Below are 10,759 nucleotides of genomic sequence, written 5' to 3'. Positions count from 1 at the left end.
GCTTAGCTATCTGAGTTTACTTTAATATTCCCTTAATATGCAAGAATATACAGCAGAAGCATGGTCCACATGGGAAATTGACTAAAGCACTCAAAGTACAATGATTGTCATGTTCTCCTTAAATGGAAAACACTGAATGCAATGACCTATTTAGAAACAGCTAGTATAAGCTATAATTTAACAGAACACTTTTCTGTTTTCAGTCCCATTATTTAATATATATATAAACCTGTTTCAGTTACCAAACCCAAGACTGATTTCTCCCTATTCCTTAGGTCCAAATAAAAATTCTCCCAGAAAGAATGGATGGATTTTGTCCATCAAGAGTCAACTACGTTCCTGGGGAGGCGGTAATGCTCTGGCCTGATGCGTGCCTTCTTCTCCTGTGGGTTGGCGTACTTCCACTTGGATGGGGACATTTTCAGCTTTTTCCTCCTCTTATCCGTGCACCACACCTTTTCGCAATACTCCTCGACCCTCTGGAAGTTGCTGTACCCTATTAGCTGCAGAAATTCCTTGTACCACGGCTTCGATCCCTGAGGAATGCTGCTCTGCGCTGGGCATGGCATTTTGTGAGGTATGTCCTCCTCATAGTCTTTGTTGAACATTTCATCCACGCGCCCTTCCTCCACCACCTCCAGGGTGATTTTTCTGACTATATGAACAATACTGTGTTCCACAGTCTGACAAAAGTAGGTCCCTGCATCCAGCCTGTGCAGCCTTAAGAATAAGAGGCCAAGGTCCATTTTGACGATTCTGTCATCTGTCTTCACCTGAGAAATGAACCAATGATACACGGCATTATCAATGCAGTCACAGTGAGTACAAGATTGTAGGACTACATTAGAAACATTGGTGCAATCATTTTTAAATGTACCGTAGGGACTTGGCTACAAATTCAGCAGTCAGTATTTAGACACAAATCTAAGATCCTGTAACATGCCTTTTTCAAGCACATACAGTGTTACATTTATGGCAGGAGGGAGGAGATTATGTGGTGAGAGTGCTAGCATAGGACATTGGAAACCTGGGTTCAATTTACTGACCTGCTATAGGCCTCCTGTGTGAGAACTGGCAAGTCACTTAGGCTAGGTCTACACTACAGCGGGGGGTCGACTTAAGATACGCAACTTCAGCTACGTGAATAGCGTAGCTGAAGTGGCGTATTTTAGGTCGACTTACCTGGCTGTGAGGACGGCGGCAAGTCGACCGCTGCCGCGCCGCCGTCGACTCCGCTACTGCCTCTTGCCGCGGTGGATTTCCGGAGTCGACGGTAGAGCCATCAGGGATCGATTTTATCGCGTCTTCACTAGACGCGGTAAGTCGATCCCCGATAGATCGATTGCTACCCGCCGATCCGGCGGGTAGTGAAGACGTGCCCTTAGTCTCTCTGTGCCTTGATTCCCTATGGGGAAAATGGCACTTCCCTACACTACAGAGGTATTGTGAGGATAAAAACATTGAAAATTGTCACAGGGGCCATATAAGTAACTAAGATAGATAGCACTGATCACATCCTGTAAGGCCGAAATCTGATGGTGGAATGCATTTTTAAACTAGTATACAAAAGAATAACAAGAACTAATAGTTGGAAGTTGAAGCTAGACAATTCAAACTGGAAATAAGGTGCAAATTGTTAAGTGATAAACATTCATCATTGGAATCATTTGCAAAACTTTGAAGTTTTAAAAGAAGATTGGATGCATTCATGGGTGGCATGTGTAAGAAGCTGGGGGAGGCTAAGCCTCTCCAAAAAACAGGGCCGCCCAGAGGATTCAGGGGGCCTGGGGCAAAGCAATTTTGGGGGCCCCTTCCATAAAAAAAAGTTGCAATACTATAGTAACATGTATTTGGAAATGTAAAAAATAACTAGTGAAATACACTCAAAAATTAATTTGTAAATACACTAAATACATTATTTAAAAACATTAAATGCTTTAATGGTATGTATACATTTGCAATTACATAATGGGCTGTTGCTGGGTGATGGTGATGGTTGGTGCCAATAGGCTGTCGCTGCCTGGGGGTGGTGCTGCTGTTGCCCAGGGCTGGGCTCTAGGTTGGGGGGTGCCCGGCTCACAAGGGCTGGACTCAGGGCTGTGGGGAGATGGGGTCAGGGGAGTGTCCGGCTCAGAGGGGCTGGGCTCGGAGCTGGGGGTCAGGACTTTGGAGGGATGGGGTCAGGGGGTGTCTGGCTCACAGGGGCTGGGCTCAGGGCTGTGGGGAGATGGGGTCGGGGGGTGCCCGGCTCAGAGGGGCTGGGCTCGGAGCTGGGGGTCAGGGCTGTGGGGGGGATGGGGTCGGGGGGGTGCCCATCTCAGAGGGGCTGGGGTCAGGGCTGTGGGGAGGATGGGGTCGGGGGGTGTCCGGCTCAGAGGGGCTGGGCTCGGAGCTGGGGGTCAGGGCTGTGGGGGAGATGGGGTCGGGGGTGTCCGGTTCAGAGGGGCTGGGCTCAGAGCTGGGGGTCAGGCCTGGGGGGGGATGGGGTCGGGGATGCCCAGCTCAGAGGGGCTGGGCTCAGAGCTGGGGGTCAGGGCTGTGGGGGGATGGGGTCGGGGGGGTGCCCGGCTCAGAGAGGCCGGGCTCAGAGCTGGGGTCAGGGCTGTGGGGAAGATGGGGTCGGGGGTGTCCGGTTCAGAGGGGCTGGACTTGGAGCTGGGGGTCAGGGCTGGGGGGGGATGGGGATGAGGTCGGGGGGGTGCCCGGCTCAGAGGGGCTGGGCTCAGAGCTGGGGGTCAGGGCTGTGGGGGATGGGGTCGAGGGGGTGCCCGGCCCCTTACCATGCCGCTTATCCCCTCTCCTGGAGCCTCAGTGCGTCGCGTCCAGCGCTGCAGCGGCGTGGTGTTTCCAGTGGGGCCTGAGTTCCCACCGCTCGGCCGCAGCTTGCAGCCCCGCCCCCTTACTGGCTGAGACGCCGGGGGATGGGGGAAGACGGAGGCGGGGGGAGTCTCCGACATACTCATGGGGGCCCCTGCGGGGTCCGGGGCCTGGGGCAAATTGCCCCACTTGCCCCCCCCCCCCGGGCGGCCCTGCCAAAAAAGGCTGGCCATGCTGGAGGGCAAATGCTGTGGATGTGGCGTGGGTCACCTCCCTTTGGAGGCACGCTGGCCCACCACCTTTGGAGTGCTGGAAGCGAAGCTCCCCAGAATTGAGGGGGGGTCACTGTTACCCCGACTCTTCTCTGCCCCAGTGCCCACTCAGTTTCTTCCCCGAAGCCTACCCCAACCCCTGCTTGCTCCTCTCTGCCACAGAGAGGAGCGAGTGGCCAGTGGGTGGGGGAGGGCCTTGGGGGGAGAGGAGCAAGCAGTGGGTGGGTGGGGGCAGACCTTGAGGGAAAAGGCGGAGAGGAGTGAGCGAGCGGGTGGGTGGGGGGGCTTCAGGGGAAGAGGCAAAGAGGAGAGGTGGGTGGGGGCCTTAGGGGAGGAGGTGAAGAGGAGTGGGGGGGGGCTCAAGGGAAGAGATGGGGCCTTGGGGGGTGGGGACACGGTCCAGGGGCTGGCGGTCCCCCCACTTCTAGGGAGCTTCTGGCATGTGCGTGTAAGCCTCCCCAAATGAAAGACTCAAGAGCCGCCAATGGATGCTCCTCTAAAACGTATGCTCTCATTCGACCATCAATTACTGGGATTGATGCAGGAATCACTGAGTAAAATGGCGTGGCCTGTTTATGGAGGAAGTCAGACTAGATAATCATAATGTTCCCAACTGCCCTTAAAAATCTATGAATCTATGTAAATTACACCAACTGGTACCAGCTGTTTCACTGAAGGCTCATTTACCTGTAAGATCCCTAATATGACAGACCCTTTTTATAAATATGGTATAACGAGAATTACATGGGAAATTACCTCCTCCTTCCTGGCTTCGTGGGCTCGCTGCACAAACCAGATCACTTTAGCTTGTAAAGTTCTAGGGGTACATTCCAGAAGAGTGCTGTTGTACTCTATTCCATATACTATCCGTTCTTCAGTCTTCTCCAGGGCTTCTCCTGTGAAGGAAAGTAAGATTCTTATTTATTTGCCAGTTGTGTAACTAAAATAAATGCTATCCTTTTCATTAAGCACGTTTCCTTTGGGCTTTTTAAGGACTCCTTTGAGGTTCACCTTTAGAATGGAATTTGATCCAGAGCCCTCCAGGTAGTGATTGAAATTTAGTACCTATTATTGGCCTTGTCCTGTGAACTGTGGAGCACCCTCTGCTCCCACTCTGTACAGGAGGAATGGAAGGCATGGATCACCTCAGGATCTCACAGGATCCAGCCCTAAGGTATAGTAGCCTGCCAAAGTACTGCATGACGGGTGATTGTGATTGTACATGTGTCTATAGGCTTGACCCTGCAAAGTGCTAAGCAAAGCACGTATGCATGTGTTTAATTTTAAGTCAGTGACACTGTAGCGGGGTGGTCACCCCACTCCGGTCCAGAAGGGTTAAAAACAGCCCTGGGAGGGGGCTGTGGTTGGGGCAAGCAGCTCCCTGGCTGAGTGGGAAGTCAGGCTCAGCTGGGTCCCCGCCCCAATTAAGGCTCAGCTGGTCCTATAAAGGACAGGGCAGCCAGAAGCCCAGACAGTTCTCTCTCTGCTTTAGAGAGAGAAGGGCCTGGCTGCCTGGAGCTGAGAGGTACCTGAGGGAAGCAGGGCTAGAGGAAGGCTAACGGAGCTGGGGAGCTCTGGCCTGGGAACTCTCCAGGCTGTGGGCCTAGAGTAAGGCCAGCGAGGTACTGGGGTTGCAAAGGGACATCCCTGGGTAGGCAGAGGCAGCAGGTCCAAACCCCCCTTTGCCAGTGATGAGTGGCTGATACTGCAGTCTGCCCCAGGGAGCGGGGGCTTGATGGTGACTGGCAATGGCCTGATACTGAGGTGAGGTGGGGATAGTGGGTGGGGGTTCCCCAGGGAGGGGAGACCCAGATCTGTGGGGGGTCCTGCCAGGGGGCAGCACCCCAGGTAAAAGGGCACCGGGGTCCAGGGAGGGACAATGGGGGGGCCAGGGGATAGGCGGACCACCGGCCTGCAGGGGGCGCTCCAATGCTGAATTGAGCTAATTCCCAGAAGAGACCAGCAGGAGGCGGGGCAGGGGTGAGTCCGAACCACTACAGACACCAATAAGACTACTTACATGCTTGACGGTAAGCATGGGATAAATTATTTTTCAGGATTGGGTCCAGATTTCTTAGCATGTTACATGATCAAACCCTCAAAACCCATGAACCTCTAAACTGTTTTGTACGGTGTGTCCAGAATTTGTACAGCTTAGAGCTGGTTGGGAATTTTTTGATGATGGGCTTTTTTTCTTTTTTAACTAAAAATGTTGATTCATCAAAACAAAACTGTTCACGAAACAAGGTTGGGTTTGATTAATTTTCTGTCAAGGAAAAAGATTCCAGTTGTCAAAATGTTTCATTTCAACATTTTCAAACAAAAAATTCTGGTTCAAAGCAACTTTGTGTTTCAAAATAAAGGCTAATTAGACTGAAAGAAGGTTTAAAGGGGGGGGGAATCAAAATCAAAACAAAACATTCCAAAATTATCAAAACAAACTGTTTCAATTGATCCAAAATGCAAAACAAAAACACAATTTTTCAGATTGCAAATATTTTTGAGATGTCATTTTCCCCCTTAATTCAAGACAGGAAAACATTTAGAACTCTCAAAAATATTCATGGGATGGAAAAACCATTCCCAGCCCAGCTCTACTGCAGATCTCTACAACACATGCACAGAAAGTCCAAGTGTCTAGCTTTGCCACCCAAATGTTAATAAAAATTTCATTTGAATGTGACTAACCAAGAGTCAGTTGCAGGCTCCTATATATACTGAAATACATGGCAGAACAGACAAAGGAGATGCTATAGTGGAACAAGGCAGCAGTCTTTCTAGTTCATTTTCTTATAGCACTATAAGAGGAGTGGAGTGTAGGGAGAATATTTTCCCGATACCAACTCATGATCAGTTTTTGTGAATTAATAACCATTACGATTTCTCTTTCTCTCTTTATTTTCATTTGCTATGCTCTATTGTGAGGTTCCTAGTGTAGTTCGCAATCAAATCTACAATCTTCATTGCATGCAGTTTTGCAGTTAAGTGTCACAGTGGGCCATAGATGCCCTCTATTTTTTTCTAGCAGAAATCCCCATGGAATATATTATGCTATCCTGCTGAAAATGGATGGTATGAAATGACCCAGGGCAAATTTAACAAATATTTCATCTTGAAATATTTCCCTTTCAAATTCTAATCCATCCTGCAGAAAAATACAATTTCAGCAAAAAAATTCTCTGGAGAAACATCTGTCACAGAGAAACCCCTGATCTTTGATTCTTTTTCTTTAGATTTATTGGGCCTGATCTGGCAAGGATCTCAGCACATCCTGGCAGCTGCTACCTATCTAAGTTTTTATACTGCACACAGTAGCAGTGGTTGAAATTAATGGGATGTGAGGGCATTGAGCACGTTGCAGGATTTGCGCTGTGGTTCAGGAGAACATTTAAGCATGAATGCAAGTCCATCCCTATTTAGGACAGCACTTAAGTATGCTCCTAAGTCTCACTGAATCCAATGGGACTTAAGCACAGTACATGGTTAAGCACTGCCTTGAAAAGGAAAGCTTTCCTGCATTGGGATGTTGGTCCTTACAGTGTGCTTCTAATGTCAAGGGTGTAAATCAGGAGTAATTCCACTGAAATCAAGGGTTACATCAGTATAAAAACTGTGTAGCTGAGGTCAGACTCAGCCCTTGATGTTTCCCCTGTGTCAAATCCATGCTGTTTGCTCTAGGCATTCACTAGCATTCTGCTGTACTGTGTGTGGATTACCAATGAGCTGCTGGCCAAAGCACTGCTGAGCTGCATTTCCATGTCGAACGTCTTGCCTGCGGAAACGTCTGGGGGAAAAAAATGGAATTGTTTTAAGAAATATGTTTAACTTTTGGACTGTTGACCTTTTACACTAAATTTGGACGCACTAGAAATTCAGGGAACTCGATCTTACTGCTGAAACATTGGCCAGCACTATCACTGCGTGGAATTAAGTTCATACATCAGTACTGTTTTCCTCCACTTAAACTGAAGGTGCGCAGATGCCTGAAGGAGGAGACTGTCTGTAGAAGTCTTATGTGTCTAAAGGAAAGTCTCAGATATGTACATTTGACTCAGTCTATAGATACTGAAACCAGATACTCTGGATCAATTCGGTGCTAGTTTAGGGGAAAGAAGACCGGAGGCAGCTGTAAGCTTTCTGAAGTGTTTACCATTCTGATCCCTGGCAAAATCTGGAGCAGCATGAAAGCTGCTGTATCTTGAAAACATTCTCTTCCTTTAACCATGCCCTGTATCCCAGAGCCCTAAAGGGTAGGGTGACCAGATGTCGCGATTTTATAGGGACAGTCCCGATTTCTGGGTCTTTTTCTTATATAGGCTCCTATTACCCCCCACCCCATCCTGATTTTTCACATTTCTAGTCTGGTCACCCTACTAGAAGGCCTGTGATAGAAGCTGTTATAGCAACTCAACAGTAACTGAGCATTCCCATAGGCAGGGGAATTCCTAAGCGGTTGAATTTACTGGCTGCAAGATTGCTTTGAACTTTTACACACGCACGCGCACACACACACGACACTATTTAGCAGAAAAGTTCTTTTGAGTCTTTCACAGTTTACAATCTGTCCGGAGGGTTATTTTAATTCTTAGCTCTTGTATAACTCCTCTCATCAGAGGAAGTTAAAACACTCTACAAACATTACTTTAGCCTCCCAATGCTCCTACATCATTGGTATTATCATTCCCATTTTACCAAAGGGGAAACTAGCCTATCTACTGCGTCACTGGCAGAGCTGAGGCAAGAACCCAGGAATCCTGGCTCCAACCACTAGACAATACTCTCTCGGTTTTTGAAAAGAAGGTATTTACAAAACTATGGAAAATAAATGCAAATACCTAACTCTCCGATGGATACCAACAAGCATGATGCTATTATTTTGAACATTTTGTTCTCTGACCATAACGATAAATAAGATTAAAGCTAGTTGCTAAGAAAGAAAGTATCCGGAAGCTGAGTTTACCACCTTGAAAGTTGCCGTATTTTGAGTCCTAAAATTTACAGTTAGAACTCAGGATAATTTTCCTGTGTTTGCATAAAGAACAATTATACAGAACTATCTGTCTTGCACATGCAAGGCTGAACAGCTGATTAAAAGGAACAGACAACATGGTGAACCTCCTAGAACACAATTATTTTTGTATTAATGTGTACCTACTATATACAATGTATAGCAGAAATAAGCCAAGCCTAATGACTTTGTTCTTATTTAAATAATATCAGTAATTAACACCGCTCTTCCTGCCACCAGGACACAGGGGACCAAATCCTCAGCGGGTGTAAATCAGCACAGGCGCAATGACTTCATTAGAGCTCTGCTGCTATACACCAGCTGAAGATCTGGCCAATGGAATACCACATGTGTTGAAATTTTAAGTGGGGATGAGGAGGTGTTAGGGAGGTTGCTTTATGATGATGGAATCTAGGTAGGAGTTCTCATCCTATCATCACACATGGAGGAACCTGCTGTTGGTAGGTCTCAGAATTAACATCGCATTAAGATATATGGGGCAGATCAACTATTGTTCCAGCCTCTCTGCAGATTCTTGGAAGACATCTCACCACTAATTATACTTGGTTTACATTTTCAAGTTTTTCTTCACAGTCATGAGGAATAGAAACATATGTTGTTTTTATTAAATGAAAGCTGCAATTTTGTCATAATCACGTGACTTTTTCATCTTGCCCTGGTGCTTCTTACTTGGACATAAAGATGGCAGCTGCGCCTCTCAATATCCACAGATAAGAGACTGAGACGGGTGAATAAAGCGTCCGCTAGCAAGGCATATTTAGGACCCCGGGCAGTGGGGGACATTTTTAAAGACTTGGATTCTCTAGTCCTAGGTGTGAATACACAAAGTGTTTCAGACATTGGCCTTGACTGCAAACTCGTCTTATGAGCCCCATCAGTCTTGTCTGAGGCCTCTTTTTGGGTGACTAGGATATCAGTCAGAATTGTGCTCTGGATCACGATAATCTGTGCATGGGGTAAAGGCTAATGAAAGTCATGATCCTGCAACACTTTCCTCTATTCGTTGCCTCATTCAAGAGGCAAATCCATCTGTTTGGTGACATTTTGCTATTATGAGTGACAGTTGTGGTAAGAGAAACCTGACTGAAATGCTAGGAAAATGGTTCAGAAAAAAAAAAATGAACATGTTAAAACAAGAATAAATTGAAATTGATGAAATAAAACACTGGTTTTAGTTCATCAGACCATTTGTTACAACATAAGAACGACCATACTGGGTCAGACCAATGGTCCATCTACCCAGTATCTTGTCTTCTGATGGTGACAAATGCAAGATGATTCAGAGGGAATTAACAGAATAGGACAATCATCAAGTAATCCATCCTGTCATCCAGTCACAGCATTTGACAGTCAGAGGCTAGGGACACTCGAAGCATGGGGTTGCATCCTGACCATCTTGGCTAACAGCCATCGATGGACCTATCCTCCATGAACTTATGCAATTCTTTTTTGAATCCAGCTATAGTTTTGGCCTTCACAACGTCCCCTGTCAATGAGTTCCACAGGTTGACTGTGCACTGTGTGAAGAAGTACTTCCTTTTGTTTGTTTTAACCTGCTGCCTATTCATTTCATTGGTTGACCCCGGTTCTTGTGTTATGTGAAGGACTAAATAACACTTCCTTATTCACTTTCTCCACACCATTCATGATTTTGTAGACTTCTGTCATATCCCTGCTTAGATGCCTTCTTTCCAAGCTGAATAGTCCCTGTATTTCTTCATGTGGAAGCTGTTCCACAGCCTTAATAATTTTAATTATCCTTCTCTGTACCTTTTCCAATTCTAATATATCTTTTTTTGAGATGGGGCAACCAGAACTGCACACAGGATTGAAGGTGTGGGTATACCATGGATTTATATAGGGTGGCCTTATGATATTTTCTGTCTTATTATCTATCCATTTCCTAATGGTTCCTAACAGTCTGTTAGCTTTTTTACTGCCATTGAATATTGAGCAGATGGTTTCAGAAAACTATCCATGATGACTTCAAGATCTCTTTCTTGAGTGGTAACAGCTACTTTAGACCCCATCATTCTGTATGTATAGCTGGGATTATGTTTCCCATGTGTATTAATCTGCACTTATCAACAATGAATTTTGTGGCCCAGTCTCCTAGTTTTGTGGTATCCCTATGTAACTCTTTGCAGTCTAGTTTGAACTTAACTATCTTGAGTAATTTTGTATCATCTGCAGACTTCGCCACCTCACTGCTTACCTCTATTTCCAGATCATTTATGAATGTTGAACAACAGTGGTCCCAGTATAAATCCCTGGGGAAATTGCTATTTACCTTTCCATTGTGAAAACTGACCATCTATTCCTACTCCTCGTTTGCTGTCTTTTTACCAATTACTGATCCATGATAAGACCTCCCCTCTTATCCCATAACTGCTTAGTTTGCTTAAGAGCCTTTGGTGATGGACCTTGTCAAAAGCTTTCTGAAAGTCCAAGTAGACTATCCATGGGATCACCCTTGTCTACATGCTTGTTGACCTCCTCAAACAATTCTAATAGATTGGTGAGGCATGATTTCCCTTTACAAAAGCTGTGTTGACTCCTTCCCAACAAATCGTGTTCTTCTATGTGTTTGATAATTCTGTTCTTTACTATAGTTTCAACCAATTTGTCTGGTACTGAAGTT

At 46.3% G+C, this 10,759-nt stretch overlaps 1 protein-coding gene across 1 annotated transcript in view; it reads right to left on the bottom strand.

The window, feature by feature from the left end:
- Positions 1–320: 320 nt before the first annotated feature.
- Positions 321–10,759, bottom strand: part of SEMA3E (semaphorin 3E) — a 218,527-nt gene continuing 208,088 nt past the window's right edge. Inside the window, exons 15-17 of the mRNA XM_065404326.1 lie at positions 6,806–6,873; positions 3,846–3,985; positions 321–773 (exon numbers count right to left, since the gene is read on the bottom strand). Coding sequence (XP_065260398.1) covers positions 321–773; positions 3,846–3,985; positions 6,806–6,873 — 661 coding nt within the window. The remainder of the gene's footprint in view (positions 774–3,845; positions 3,986–6,805; positions 6,874–10,759) is intronic.

The sequence above is a fragment of the Emys orbicularis genome, chromosome 1 (assembly GCF_028017835.1).
Source record: "Emys orbicularis isolate rEmyOrb1 chromosome 1, rEmyOrb1.hap1, whole genome shotgun sequence".
Taxonomy (NCBI): Eukaryota; Metazoa; Chordata; order Testudines; family Emydidae; genus Emys; species Emys orbicularis.
Note: the sequence above shows the minus strand (reverse complement) of the source record. Positions and strands in the feature narration are given on the sequence as shown.